Source organism: Cornus florida, unplaced genomic scaffold, assembly GCF_030987335.1.
Source record: "Cornus florida cultivar Cherokee Brave unplaced genomic scaffold, ASM3098733v1 CherokeeBrave_3.0.0_Hap2_Chr01, whole genome shotgun sequence".
Taxonomy (NCBI): Eukaryota; Viridiplantae; Streptophyta; class Magnoliopsida; order Cornales; family Cornaceae; genus Cornus; species Cornus florida.
In genome coordinates this window covers 22,996,348-23,012,655 of record NW_026775571.1, presented here as the reverse complement: position 1 = coordinate 23,012,655, position 16,308 = coordinate 22,996,348, and the positions used below count along the sequence as shown (strand labels likewise).

Below are 16,308 nucleotides of genomic sequence, written 5' to 3'. Positions count from 1 at the left end.
GTGATAGTCAAGGCATGGTGCTTAAATGGAATACTCTTGATGTTTATTTGATAGTTCATACTTATTTCTTGATGGATTGTATCACACCCTTAGTTTAATATACATCTCACTAGCTTAATTGTAGTGTAGTTGCCTTACTTTCTTAGATAGGTGGACAATCCATACTTGTTTGATATTTCATACTTATGAATGCAAGTAGTATATTTCTCTGATTTGATGATGTTCATTGATTGTAGACTTAAAGGAAGGAATGATGGCTTAATTTGATATGTTGTGCTATTCATTAGTTTGGTTAGACAATGTATACTTATTTAGTCTCCTATGCTTGTTAATTCAATTAATGACACACACTTGTATTACAACACATAATCCCCCCCTCAATCATTACACATTGAGCGTCTAGGAAGGTAATGTTTAGTGGTGACCTCTAAGTCCTAAGACCTTTCTCTTATATTCTCTACATTCCATTCTACTTCAATTGCTTTACTTTGCATCTATTTACTTTATATTGTAGTTTAATTAACCAACCAAAACATCTTCGATCACTCGACCTACTTATCCAACATTGATCTCCAAGTACAAATACGCCTCCTTTCCCTTGGGACGATCCCTACTCACCCTAACTATATTTATAGTTAGAAGTGGTAGTGGCATTCTCAAAATTTAAACTTGGCCACACTACACTCTTATTTTGCACGCAATTAGGTGCATTGACTAGAGTGACACCAATCTGACTTGTTTGGTTTGTCGTTTGGAGCCGGAGACAGTGAGTCAGTTGTTTTCTTGATGTCCTTATTCTATTCAAGTTTGAAATGCTTCTAAACTTGATATATATAGATTGCGGGAATGTGTCATATAGGTAATGGGATGCATGGTGGAGAGAACAGATTCACTATTGGTTCATTCGAGATCCCTCGGATAATTTGCAGAGTTTGTTTGCATGCATTTGTTTGCAAACTCTTGCACTACCAGAGGAGGTATTGTGGTTCGTAATCATGCTGATTCTGTTTTGAGAGGAGCTGGGTTTCTTTTCCCGTATGTTTCGGATCCTTCTCTTGTAGAGGCTTTGGTAATAAGAAAGGGATTGCTTCAGGCGCTACAATGGGGTTTCCATAGAGTTATTTTTTCAAGCGCTACAATGGGGTTTCCATAGAGTTATTTTTTAAACTGATGCAGAAGTGGTGGTGAAAGCTATTATGAAGTCAAGTCCTTGTCCTCCCCATTTATGTGTTGTGGTTGAAGATATGATTTCAATTCTTCTCATTCATCAATTCTTCTCAGTAGCTTTTGTTCCTCATGAAGCTAATGACTTGGCCCATCAGGTGGGTCAGTTGGTCAGTTGGCTTTGGGGTTACATGGTGAGTTTGCTTTTACTAATGTTTTGCTGGATGGTATTCAGGTTCGGGATAAGCTTGTAATCAATTTATTTTTCTATGAAATAAATTATTATTCTTGTCGTGAAAAACAATATATATATTATATATATTCTATATAGAAATTAGTTCCATTATTACTTTACTTATATGTGTCAACTAGCTTTGTTATTCAACTAGTTTAGTTATAGGTTTTTTTTTCCTAATATATATATATATTAATTCAATTTTCTTATATATTATGGGTCTTTATGTAATTTTGTTTCATTACAATTAAAGAGGGTAAGTTGCAACAAGTTAATAAATATAGGTTATATGTTGCTCCAAAAAGAGAGAGAGGAGGGGGGGTATCGTGCAACTTCTAGTTTAATGCACCAAGGCGAAAAAGAATACCTTCTATCCGAAACAAAATATTGCGAGTCTCTCAAAAAAAAATCTAGAGGGGAACTAACTTTTTGGTATGTTCATTTTAATTATGAAACAAAGGTGTGTTAGGTAATTAAGGTCGAGCCATTATTTTCAAATTAGTTAATTTTTTTCCACTCAAATGGAAAATAAATTAATTAGATTGCTTTCCATCTATTACTATCATATCGACTTCACCATTCGTGGTCTCATTTTACCGACTCTAATGGTGTCTGTATAGTGTCGGAATGGGAAATGAATTGGTAGCTGAATAAAGAAAGAAATATCCTTTAAATGGAGCATGGAAATTTGTAATTCAAAAGAAACTGAACACTTCAATCAGATAAAAAAAAGTACAAACAACTGGATGATTACAACCTCAATGGAGTTTTTTCCCCGCAGTTCAAGATTCTTTTATTCACACGTATAAGTAAAGGCATCTAAAAAAAGATAACGCAAAGGCACACGTATAAGTAATAATGCAAAGGCACACTCATGAAACCATATACTTCAGTATACAGATTAAGGCTGTATTTAGTTGTAGGCATCCGGATTAGCCAAGAGGTAGGCCTCAACAGCTTTGAACATTCCCAAGGCCTTTTCTTTGCCACCCTTGATTTGGTCCTCTGTGATCCCAACATCACCTTTGGTGTGGTATTTGCTACTGTTCTTGCATACAGATCCTCCATCTGAGGAAGCTTCGATCTTGATTTCGTAGGAGATTTTCTCAAGCACACCCATCAAAGCATCGCCTTCGATGATGCTATAACTATAGACAAAGTTGTCTTTGTCAAGCCCGTCAACTTGGTGTTTGACGCTCTTGAATTGGCTGCCTTCGCCAAAAGAGATGACCTTGACAGTTCCAACTCCACCATCTCCTTGGATGATTTCAACGCTCTTAATTGCTTGTGGCAAGATCTTGGGAATGAGGTTGTCCGCATCAAGGACAAAGGCCTTGAACATCTTGGCAGCCGGGATTGAGGAGGTAACCTCCATATCATAACTGATCACACCCATGATATCGAAATTGGTTTAAGGAAGAAGAAGAAGAATGTGAAGGATTGATTGGCTTGTAGAGCGGTTTTGGGGTGTGGGAAATGAGAGAACTCAAGCTGGTATTTATAGAGTGAGCCTAAAGCTTGCCTTATTATTACAATTGAAAATTTCCAGTAATTGACCCAATAGATTGGGGGTCCTAATCTTCATAATTATCTTATAAATACATGAGTGGAGAAAGCGAATTTTCAAATCCGGTTGCTAAGAATTTCTACGCACATGGCTTGCAAATAAATAATTTAAAACCAACAACAATGGGGTCCATCCAAAATTTAACACACTATTTAGATAATTAATTATAATATAATTTCCTATTCCATTTTAGACGTCAAATTTGACCACCAACCTAGTGGTGATGCTGACTTCTTGAAATCTAGAAACCAGAGACTTTTAATCCAATAGGAAAGTTATGAGCATTAAGGACCTTACTTCATGTAGTACGGGTAGTTTTGACTCCGTACACACAATGGTATAATTTAGGGATTTGGTTTTTTTCTACTCTTTAGCCTATAATGATAGATGGGAAACAATCTGAGTATTGGATATTTTCAGTTAACAAATGTTTAGGGAAAATTTTGACTTATTTGAAATTAATGAGTTGTCCTTGGCTCATAGCCTGTGCCAACATCTATAATGAAATTACCAAAATCGTGAGTTCGCTCTAGAATTTTTGACATAGAATTTGCAAAATTTTCAAAAAATACAGGTTGAGCGAGGATTCCATGCTTTACTATTTGGATAAGTACAAAGATTATTTTCCATGGACAAGAAAGCACTATCACACGGATGGCAATTTCCTCCGATCCCACGAGTTTTCGTCCCGCCTTCGCTCCTAACAGAGTGAATTTAGTGGTTCCTATATGAGTTTGGGATGAATATGGTAAAATAATTAAAAATTCGAAACGAGTTTGGGGTGGAAGCGGATTTAGTGATGACCCCGACCCAATCCCGCTCCGATTATATATGTACCTTTTAATTTTTTTATACATATAAAATATATATTTTATATTTTTACGACTCTTATTACTTTACTGTAAGTGTTTGTTGATATAGTAATATTCACTACTTAGTAATTTAAAAGTTAGGTCAACTTATTTATCAGCCCAATTTGAGCACATTGGGCAAGTTTGTTTTTTTTTTTTTTTTTTTTCATACATGATAAAAGTGGCATAACCCGGGTCACCCCGCCGCATCCTGCAAAACGGAGTATATGGGGCGAAATCGGTATTTTGTCTACCGGAGTAGGGGCGAAAATGGTATAACAATTATAACCCAATCCGAGTAGGGGCTGAGTTGGTATGATAAATTTTCTAACAGGACGGACTAAAATTTAGCCAAACCTGTCCCAACTCCGTCCCGTTGTCATCCCTAAGAAAGCTGTCTTTTTTTTTTCTTTTTTTTTTTTCTTTTTTTTTTTGGGACTACCTATTGCATTCTTTGTGAATGATGGATGCACTTACAAGATTACAAGCGAAAAACATACCACATATGCAGAGGAAATCAAGAGGGGCAAAGAACCAACGTAATGGTGATCTAGAGGATTGTCCGAGTTTCTCTCTCAAAAAGTTTCATCGAGTAATAGAAGACCGTAACTTAGTGGCATTTTCCCTCCTTTCAAAATCGATGGTTGAGAGTCACATTTTCGTAGGACAAAAAATAGTGTCACTAATATTCCAAATAAAAAAAATAAAATATAATTTGATTAATAGTGTTTTTGTTTTTCTGTTGGAGTGTCATTAATTTTCCGCACCAAATATGCTTTTGTTGTCAAAATCAACACTGTAACAACCCAAAAATAAATACGGCAGAAATAAAATGCATGCCAAACAAGACCTTAAAGCCAATGTTCCAAAAATAATCTCTCCATTATTAATGAATTATAAAAGAAAATAAATATGACGTATCAAAGAAGGGCGCGCCTTTCCCATCAATATCATAGAATTTTTGTTTTATTTTATTTTATTTATTTATTTTAATTAAGTAAGTACTCACAATCATTGTCCACCGTCCATCCTTGCGGAAGGAATAAAATATCTTATCTACTATAGTAATTAATCGCATCTTCTATTGTTAAAACATATTTAAGAGATGTAGAATTATGATTTAATTGAGAATAATGATTCTCAAACTTAAAACTCTACCTACATATTTAAAGAGATGTATAATTATGATTTAATTAAGAATAATAATTTCAAACTTCAAACTCTATGCGTCCTGAAATTTTTATCCGTGGAATGAAGTAGATAAACCTAATTATAGTTTTTATCTATCCACTTCAGCCGACCTTCTTATAGGTTTCAACTTTTTCATTCACGGGGATCTTTGCCACATAGTCTTAATTCCACAAATTTGGTTTTCATCCCAAAAGTTCATCATACCACTTCTATGACAAATTTTCGCCCAATATCTCTTTGCAATGTGGTGTACAAGATTTACTCTAAGGCCCGGGCAAACTGCCTTAAACCTTTTCTTTCATTGTTCATTTGTGAAAACCAAACTACTTTCGTTCCTGACTGTCTTATTCATGATAATATCGTTATTGCTCATGAATTGCTTCATGTTCTGAAATCAAAAAAGCACGGTGATTCTTGTTTTATGGCGCTTAAGTTGTATATGGCCAAGGCTTACGATCGAGTCAATTGGTCCTTTCTGTGTCACTTTATGAGCCGTTTGGGTTTTGACAAGCAATGGGTTGATCTTAAGATGGAGTGTATGAGCACCGTTTCATTTTCCGTGATAATTAATGGGGAGAGAGGTGACTGTTTTACTCCTTTTCGAGGCCTTCGGCAAGGAGACCCTTTATCTCCATACCTTTTTTGTTCTGCACTGAAGGTCTTTCTTCCTTGTTTCAAGACTTAGCTCGAAGAAAGAAGCTTCACTGCCTTAGGATGGGTAGGGGTTGCCTCCCTATTTCCCACTTGCTTTTTGCATATGATGCTTTCCTCTTTTGCAAGGCTACAGTTCCAAAGGTTATCAAGGTGAAATTTCTTCTTGATAGACATGAGGCTCTCACTGGACAACTGATTAATTTGGAGAAGTCTTGTCTTTATTTTTCCCCTAATACTCCGACGCAGTTAAAAGACCAATTCTGTCACTCTCTGGGAATACGCAATGTTTACCGGTCGAATAAGTATCTGGGGCTCCCGTCTCTCCTTGGTAAATTAAAAATTGCAGCTTTCAGCTTCCTTTAAGACAGTCTCTTCTAGAACTAAAGCTCTAAAAGGGGAGTTGCTTTCTAAAGTCGGCAGAGAGGTTATGTTCAAGCGGTACTATCAGCACTCCCAACATATGCTATGCAATGTTTCAAGATTCCAAAATCTAATTGCAAGACTTTGACTAGCATGTTTACCAACTTTTGGTGGAGCGGAGAAGAGAAGTCTAATAAAATTAAATGGCTCAGTTGGGATACCTTATGCAAATCTAAAGCTAATGGGGGTATTGGCTTCAAGGATGTGGAGGCTTTTAACCTTGCTCTTCTCGCTAAGATGGCGTGGCAAATGGAAAAGGGGGATGGATCCTTACTGGTTAATTCTTTCAAGCAGAAATACTTTAAGGGCTTTGCTTTTGTGGATGCGCCTTATAAATCCAATCCCTCGTGGGCATGGAAAAGTATTCTCTCAGCTAAGGAGGTCATTAAAAGAGGTATGTTGTGGCGGATTGACGACGGCTCTTCGATTGATTGCTGTCTCTGTTGGGATTTATATGCTCTGGCATAGCAAATTCCTGTTTGGATTAAAGTGACATATGTTCCTGACGTTTATGAAATATTTATATTTTATACAATTGGTGAATTCAATGTATTATATTTCGATTCATTATAGAATTGATAGTGTCCATTTGATTACAAGAGATATTTATATATATGTTTGTGATGGCAATCAATGCATGATATATAAATAGTAATCATAAATGGTTCATAGTCGGTAATTATGGATGGACTCATAAGTAATTAAGATTTGAACTGGATCCGCGTTAGGTTGAGATATATTGCGAGAGCCGTCGTATGCAATTGCTCCCTATCACCGTCATGGTATTTGACTCTTAAGTATGAGAAAATTATAGACTCTTTTATTAATTAATAATTACTTTGATTTATTCGGCGGATTCTTCGGGATCCTTAGACCGACACTTTGGGTAGTTATGTAATTAATAGTTAGAGGGTTATATTTTCAATATTTGCATTATTGCTACTTGTATTTAATTTGTATTGATTATGGTTGATCACAAAGTAAATTCGAAGGCCTTCGTGTATTTTTAGACAAAATGGTTTATTATATATTTATTTATTTAAATTATTATTTTAGTCAAACAAATGTTTTATTGTGATCAAGCCAGAAATAATCAAAGGTACCAAAATAGATATATTAATTAAGTAGTCGGATTGATGGCTTTATTTATCCGATAACTAATTATGCATAAAGGGGTCAAAGTGCAATATTGACTTAGAGGTTATTTATTATTTAATTGGAGTTCAATTAATTTCTTTTAGTGGAGTAGAAATTAATTTATGAATTAATTGAATTGGGTCCATGGACCGGGCCAATTATTAATTCATTGTAGCCAATAAAATAATAGGCCTAATGGATTCTCACTCATAGCCCAACTTGATATTGGAATCATATTAGATTTGAGACATATGAATTAGAGATGGAGAAGGATTTGTTGTTTCCTTTTCTTTATTTTTATGTTGCATAATAATATACATGGTCTATGTATATTTTAGGGGGTGATTTTTATGAGAAGGAAAAAGGAATATTTTTTCTCTCTCTAGAAAATTAGGGTTTATGTTCTCATCTAATGGAGGCTCCCACAAGCCTAGTTTTCCGAGGTAATTCATGGAGGCTTATGAGTGATTCCTAAAGGCAAAATAATTACCAAGAAGATGGAGATCCAAGGAGAAGGCATCTTGCTAAGGGATCTACAATAAGTGAGAACATTCACTTTAGAGGAAAATTTTAAAGGTTTACTCAGACCTTTGATGTAAGTATTCAATCCATTAATTGAATGATACATCATATTTTTATTTTTGCATAAAACTTGTCTCTATGTGATGAATCAAGATCTATGAATCAAAATCCCTCGAAAAGTTTTTAAAACTTGCACGTTTCCCAATAGTGGTATCAGAGCATGGTTTGATTCATTACTAGAGATCATGTTTTTATCAAAATCATCATCATGGATCCAAATTATATATATATATTGATGTATGATTTAATATATTGATACATGATGATGTATGTATAATTGTGAATGGATGATGATGTGTGTTTGGGCCATGGATGAAGCTTATAGGTTAATTGAATGTAATTTTATCTTTGGATGACTGTAATTAAGGCTTTGATTTAGCCGTTTGAAAGTTCAATGATGTAATTTAATTTTTCCATTGTATTTCAAATTGTAAATTTATTTAAAGCCATGTAATCTTCATCAAAGGATGCTATGAAGCTTCAAGAAGGTCCAAGAGGGTTAAATTAGGCTTTAGGAATTTTCTGGGATTTTTTAGAAATTTTCTGGAATTTTTTTGAAATTTTTAGGGCCTAAATTTAATTTCTGAAAATTTTTATTAATTTTTCTGGAATTAACGGCTGTTTTCCAGTGACCGGAGGCTCGCCGGCTGCAAGAGGCAGGACCGGAGGAAGAGATGGGATCCGGTGCAGCGCAGGACCATGCAACTGGATCCACAACCGTTGATCAAAGGCTGCAATCAAGTGCAGCACCAACATAATACACCTGGCACGTGAGGAGCACGCGCCAGGGTCATCAGTTTGCTGGCGCGTGAGAAGCACGCGCCAGCACAAGTCAACCTCTTCCATGCGCGCGTGCAGGCGCGTGGAGGTGCTCCCACGCGCCCCAGGCACGTGCAAGCGAGTGGGGGCGCGTGTCTTGACCTGGTAGCTCCCCTAGGCGCGTGGGAGCACGTGTGGGGTCCTTCGGGCTTGTTCCAGGCACTGTTATGCTTCTTCAGGTGCGTTCTTGTCTCCTACGGGTGTTTGCAAGTGGATGGAGGACCCTCGGGCAATACTTAGAGCAATTAAATGTTAAAAGCTAAATCCATTGGAAAGGCTAAACATAATCGGGAATTATTTCATATAGATAGACAAGACATTGTCTTAAGAAATATGGAGATGATGGGATTTGCCCGCCAATAACAATAATGAACTTCACCAACCGAATAAGTTATTGGTGTATTGGTTATCCGATTTTTCATGCAGTGGTTAAGGGACCCACATATTATTTTAATGGAAGTTCTCACCTAATAGCAAATGAATCTCTACAATAGTAATAATGAACTCCTCCAACAGGATAAGTTATTGACATATTGATTGGTTGATTTATTATGCTACAAAGTTGAGGGACCCACATTAATTAAAAGGGATTGTTCACCAATAATGATAATGATCTCTTGTTCGATTGAGATTTATTATATTATGTGGTAAACAAATTCATTTTAATTTTGAATATGCATGACAGTATTAATAATTCACCTTGCATATTGTATGAATGCATTTATATTCAGACTAATTATGTCTAATCCATTTTATCTGCTTGCTAATTTCAATGTATGTGGACTTCATTTATAATGATTAGAAAAGGAATTTAGATATTTTATTCACAACGTGGTGGTACAAATGTATTTACTACTCCTAAAACCTAATCTTTTTACTTTATGATACCGAAGAGAACATTAATGCTTTGAATAAGTAAAATAAGGCAAATGAGATGAATTGGTGCAATATTCTAGAGTTTACCTCGAATACGCTCCAAATTATTTTATTTTCTTCAAGCATCATGTTAAATGTCAATAAGATGTTTTGGTGAGATTAGATGGAGAGTATGCTAAAGTACTATATCAGACTTGAATAGCATCAAGATAGCCTAAGGAACTCCAGTATGAAATCGAATTTTGGAAAATGATTGTTTATTATTTAAAATTAGTTGGAGATCAATAGGGCTGACTTGGGTGGTAAGTTTCAAGTTGACATAATTATTACCTTGTTACCAAACTCGTTCGACTCTGTTAGAGTGAACTAAATAAGGAATCAGTTTGAGTTCACACTCGCTGATATTCTTATAGAATTGGTAACAGATGAAGGGATAATCAAGAGTTTGGGCGTTCCTATCAATCTAACCTAGTCTATACCATCTTCTTCTAGGCCCAAGTGGACGGGCAAAGCAAAGAAGAAGGATGATAATAGGACTAGGCTAGCACAAAACATAGGTATCTAAAAGGTTAAAGGGAATAAGGCAGTGTATGTTGAGGGCAAATGAAACTGTTTCTTTTGCCGTTAACTAAAACACTATAAGACGAACTGTCTAAGCAATGACGTGGCATAGGAAAATATATATTTAATCATTGAGCTATGTTATGTGGTTGCATTTATTAATTCCTGATGGATAGATTCTGGAGCCACTAAATATGTTTGCAATTCATCGTAAGGATTTCAGGAATCCAGAAGCCTTGATGATATGGATATATATTTATCTTTTGACCTGATGCCAAGGTTGTAGTTAGGTCAGTGGGAGTATTACATCTGAAATTAGAGAGTATGAGGATATTAGTATTAGAAAACTATCTTTATGCACAGAAGTTAGACGCAATCTAATTTTGTTTCACTTATGGTTTATAAAACTGTGTTGTTATTTTGTAAAACTGGTTTTATAAAATTAAATAGATATGCTATTGCTTCTGGTGCATTGAAAGATGGTTAATATACTATAATCACAAACTCTTAAGATTTGCAGGATGTAAAAACTAATGTTGCATCTTTTAGATTGAATGTTAAGAGAAAATTTGTTATTCCTGACTCATTGTATTTTTAATGTCTATTTTTGGGTTGTTATCAATTAAAATAAGATTCAAAGATTGGTCAAAGAAAGTTAATTACCTAGTGAGGCAGGGGAACCTAAACCAAACTTGTGAACCCTGTTTTGAAGGATAGATAACTCTTAGGGCTTAATCAGCCAGATGAAATAGACATAAAGGACAATTGGAGTCGGTACACACTGACACGTGTGGTCTTATGAACATCCAAGCAAGATTACTCACGTTTTGGATAAGTTTATCTGATGCAACACAAGTCTTAAACTCTTGGTATTTTCTGAGAAGGTTAAGACTGATGTGGAACACATATTAGGTAAACTTATCAAGACACTTCAATCTGATCGAGGATATGAGTATTTCTTGGGATAGTGCAAAGACTATATGGTCAATGAGGGTATTATGTACCAGTTTTCCGCAATTGACGCTAAATGTATTTAGGTGTCAAATAGGAATAACAGAATTCCACTTAACATGGTTAGATCTATGATCAGCTATGCTATATTATCTCTTTCATTTAAGAGTTTAGCGTTAATGACATCGATGCGCATTATGAACTGCATTCCATCTTAGTCTATCTCAAGGATACCGTTGAGCTGTGTTTTTGACTAAATCTTAGTTTGAATCACATGCACGTATGGGGTAGTCTTGCACATGTGCGTTTGATATGGACAAGTAAGTTGGAAGCAGATCATAGGCATGCTAGATTTGATAGCTACTCTTAAGTCACTAGGATGGATTATTTTATGATCTCAAAGATAAAAGTTGATTGTTTACACTCACTGTTTATCTATAGGAGAATCATATTATGAATCACATACCTAGTAACTTAATGTTAGAGAATATGGTATGAGTACCAGATGTACCACATGTGAACACACATATTATAGAGATTGAGAATAATATATGAATTCTCTATTGATGCGTCAGCATCATCTAGTACACAGATTCCTGCATTGGTACATTAATGTAGTGGGAGGATTATCATCCAATCGATAGAATCATGTTTTTAGGTGAGACCATTATGGACATCCCTGTTAAACATGAGTTGGACCCAGTAAGCTACACGGAAGCGTGAACCGATATGGATACAGATCGTTTTGGCGAGTTACTATGAAATCAGAGTTGGAATCTATGTATTCTAATAAATTCTGGGATCTTGTAGAACTTTCTAGTAGGATGATACCTATGGAAGGCAAGTTAATCTACAAAAAGATACCAGAAGATTTCTTAGTGAATAAATCATGAGTGTACAAGGGAATGTCATTATTTTTCTTAATTCTATTTATTGATGACATCCTACTCATTTATAATGACGTGGAAGTTTTGTCATCAATAAAAAGGTAGTTGTTCAATTACTTTTAAATGAAGGATTTTCAAGATGTAAGCTATATTCCTAGGATCAAGCTTTTGCAAGATCAGGTTAAAAGGAAAATAGGCTTATCTTAATAATCCTACATTGATAAAATTTTGACCAGGTTTGGTATGCATAACTCAAAGAATGAGTTCTTGCTTTATTGATATGGATTGCTCTCTCTAGTAAGTAGTTTTTCAAGACTATCAAAGGAGATTGAGCAAATGAGACTGGAACAATATGCTTCGGCATATGAGAGTCTCATATATGCCATGGTCTATACCAAACAGGACATCCGCTACATTGTAGGGATAGTCAGTAAAGATCAGTCCAATACTGGACTTGACAACTAGTCTGTTGTGAAAAATATCATTAAGTACCTAAGGAGAATCAATGATATCATACTCATTTATGGATGTGATGATATGATCCTAGTCAGGTATGCTAGTTCTGATTTTCAATCAGAAGTAGATACTATGAGGTTCATGACTTAGTGTATGTTCACTTAATGGAAGGGAAATCAGTTGGTAGATTATTAAGCAGATTTCAACTGCTGACTCAAACCTGCAGGTGGAATATATTGCAGCCTTAAAGGCGGCAAAAGAAGCCTATTGGTTTGATCTCACTGATTTAGAGGTTGTGGAGCATAGTAGCCTGCCTATCGAGCTATATTGCGACAATAGTGCAGAAGTAGTCCAAACCAATGACCCAAGGTTCCATAGATGAACAAAATACACTGATAGGAAGTATCATGTTCTACATGATATTGTCCGGCAAGAAAATGTACTTGTGGCTAGAACATTGCATTGGAACACAACTTTGTTGATCCATTGATAAAGGTGTCATCGATCAATAGTTTTGATCAACACCTGGATAACATTGGAGTTAGATGCAATTTGAATTGGCTATGAGGAAAATGTACTTGTGGCTAGAACATTGTATTGGAACACAACTTTGTTGATCCATTATCAAAGATATTATTGATCAATAATTTTGATCATCATCTGGATAACATTGGAGTTAGGTGCAATTTGAATTGGCTATGAGGGCAAGTGGAAGCTGTTGGGATTTATATGCTCTGGCATAGCAAATTCCTGTTTGGATTAAAGTGACATATGTTCCTGACGTTTATGAAATATTTATGTTTTATACAATTGGTGAATTCAATGTATTATATTTCGATTCATTATAGAATTGATAGTATCCATTTGATTACAAGAGATATTTATATATATGTTTGTGATGGCAACCAATGCATGATATATAAATAGTAATCATAAATGGTTCATAGTCGGTAATTATGGATGGACTCATAATTAATTAAGATTTGAACTAGATCTGCGTTAGGTTGAGATATATTGCGAGAGCCATCGTATGCAATTACTCCCTATCACCGTCATGGCATTTGACTCTTAAGTATGAGAAAATTATAGACTCTTTTATTAATTAATAATTACTTTGATTTGTTCGGCGGATTCTTCGGGATCCTTAGACCGACACTTTGGGTAGTTATGTAATTAATAGTTAGAGGGTTATATTTTCAATATTTGCATCATTGCTACTTGTATTTATTTTGTATTGATTATGGTTGATCACAAAGTAAATTCGAAGGCCTTCGTGTAGTTTTAGACAAAATGATTTATTATATATTTATTTATTTAAATTATTATTTTTGTCAAACAAATGTTTTATTGTGATCGAGTCAAAAATAATCAAAGGTACCAAAATAGATATATTAATTAAGTAGTCGGATTGAAGGCTTTATTTATCCAATAACTAAATATGCATAGAGGGGTCAAAGTGCAATATTGACTTAGAGGTTATTTATTATTTAATTGGAGTTCAATTAATTTCTTTTAATAGAGTAGAAATTAATTTATGAATTAATTGAATTGGGTCCATGGACCGGGCCAATTATTAATTCATTATAACCAATAAAATAATAGGCCCAATGGATTCTCACTCATAGCCCAACTTGATATTGGAATCATATTAGATTTGAGACATATGAATTAGAGATGGAGAAGGATTTGTTATTTCCTTTTCTTTATTTTTATGTTGCCTATAAATATACATGGTTTATGTATATTTTAGGGGGTGATTTTTATGAGAAGGAAAAAGGAATATTTTTTTTCTCTCTAGAAAATTAGGGTTTATGTTCTCATCTAATGGAGGCTCCCACAAGCCTAGTTTTCCGAGGTAATTCATGGAGGCTTATGAGTGATTCCTAAAGGCAAAATAATTACCAAGAATATGGAGATCTAAGGAGAAGGCATCTTGCTAAGGGATCTACAATAAGTGAGAACATTCACTTTAGAGGAAAATTTTAAAGGTTTACTCAGACCTTTGATGTAAGTATTCAATCCATTAATTGAATGATACATCATATTTTTATTTTTGCATAAAACTTGTCTCTATGTGATGAATCAAGATCTATGAATCAAAATCCCTCGAAAAGTTTTTAAAACTTGCACGTTTCCCAACAGTCTGATAATTGGATTCTGGATTCTCTTGATTTCAAAGTGGCATTAAAGCCAAACCCTGCTCATTTTTCCTTAGTATCAAATCTTATTATTCCTTCTTTTCACTGTTGGAATACTCATTTGGTTCGTCAACATTTTAATGAGCGGGATTGCAAGTCTATCTTTCAGATTCCGTTGAGCTTTCGGGGTGGTGTGGATACTAAGATTTAGAGCAGCACTTTTGATGGTGGTTTCTTTGTCAAGAGTGCTTATAAGGTGGCTTTTTCCATTCTCCATCCTCCTCCTCAATCTCTTCCTATGGAAGTTTGTAGTTTTGATTCATCTAGTGGCGATATGTGGAAGGGGTGTGGCATCTTCGGGCTTATAAGAAAATTCAGATCTTTATTTGGTTGAGCCTTCATGAACGGATTCCGGTGAACAATCAGCTTTTTAAGCGTGGGGTGTCTCAATTTTCTGGTTGTGCTTATTGTGGGCATTTTGATGAAAGCGTGGATCATCTTCTTTGCACTTGTCCATTTGCTTGTAAGGTTTTGAAATTGAGTCATCTTCGTTTGGATTTCAGCGGCGCGTTTCCTACCACTTGGCAAAAGCGTTGGGTTGAGATGTGCAACAGATGGAGTTCCACAGCGCAGTCCGCTGACTGTAGTGGATTGGCGGCTTTCATCTGTTGGTCTATCTGGAAAAGCCGAAACAACCTGACTTTTTACAGGTCTAGTAGCGATCCTTTTGAAGTGGCTCAGAGGGCTTTTAGCGATTTCAATGAATTTTCGGAAGTCTCTCGCCAGCATCTTCTCCTTTATTTTCCTTCTCCTCCTTCCCATGTTATTATTTCAAAATGGATTGCTCCTGTTGAGGGATTTCTCAAGCTCAACTTTGATGCGGCTTTCAATTCTATTTCCAAGTCTTGTGGTGGCGGTATTATCTTGAGAAATCATTTGGGTCAACCAATTAAGATTGCATCAGTGGTCTTACATAATGTTAGCAGCCCATCCTTAGCGGATAGTTTGGTGTTGAGAGCTTCTCTTCTTTTGTTGAAGGATTGGGGTTATGAGTTTGTTGTGGTTGAAGGAGACTGCCACTCGGTGCAACGTCTTCAACCTTCAATGGTGTCTCTTTGAGTGGTCCTGAAGGACATTTCTTTTCTTATTTCAGTTTGTCCAAACTCTTCCCTTGCTTGGACTCCTAGAAAAGGTAATGTTGTATCTCATTTAATGAGCAAAAAGGCTCTTGAAGCCGATTGTGGGAATTCGGAGTGGAGCATATGGCCCCCGTAATTGTTAAATGTTATTTTCCATGAATGTATCTTCTCTCCTTTTCTATGTTAATTATCTAGTTGTTGTCAAAAAATAAAAAATAAAAAAAATAAAAATCCACTTCATCTCGAATAATATTTTCTCTTAGAATTGTAAGTCCATTTAATTGAATATTAAAAGTCAAAACTAGTGCTACACGAAAAGTTCTCTCAGGCGCCACTACTTTTTTATTGGGTTGAACTAGTCTATAGTTTCCAACTCCAAGTAAGCCAACCAGTGGGTCGGTGGGAATAAAAAATACACTGGGTCGGTGGTCAAATTTGATGAAATACAGGAAAAGTAAATATATAAAAACAATTTAACAAAATGAGCCTCGTCTAAAAGAACAAACAACGTCAAATCTGTTGTAGCATAATAATGGAAGTGGGATGGTAATGAGAGCCTCCAGGTGTGAGAGTGTCGGTTTGTTTCAAGGGTAAATTATAGTTACACTTCCCTAGTTTACTTATATTTGCAGCCATATAAAATTTAGATCGTATGTTAAATTTGACAAAGACATCAATAA

At 35.3% G+C, this 16,308-nt stretch overlaps 2 protein-coding genes across 2 annotated transcripts; one reads left to right on the top strand and one right to left on the bottom strand.

The window, feature by feature from the left end:
- Nucleotides 1-2,064: 2,064 nt before the first annotated feature.
- On the bottom strand, nucleotides 2,065-2,892 carry LOC132293754 (major allergen Pru ar 1-like). Its single transcript, XM_059791369.1, has one exon. It carries the CDS (start codon nucleotides 2,793-2,795, stop codon nucleotides 2,313-2,315), a length of 483 nt encoding a protein of 160 aa, XP_059647352.1. The 5' UTR covers nucleotides 2,796-2,892; the 3' UTR covers nucleotides 2,065-2,312.
- A 3,427-nt stretch (nucleotides 2,893-6,319) lies between these two features.
- Nucleotides 6,320-15,608, top strand: LOC132269951 (uncharacterized). The gene is made up of 2 exons (XM_059771179.1): nucleotides 6,320-6,476; nucleotides 14,833-15,608. The coding sequence occupies exons 1-2, from the start codon at nucleotides 6,320-6,322 to the stop codon at nucleotides 15,606-15,608; spliced, it is 933 nt and encodes a 310-aa protein (XP_059627162.1).
- The last annotated feature ends 700 nt before the right edge of the window (nucleotides 15,609-16,308 follow it).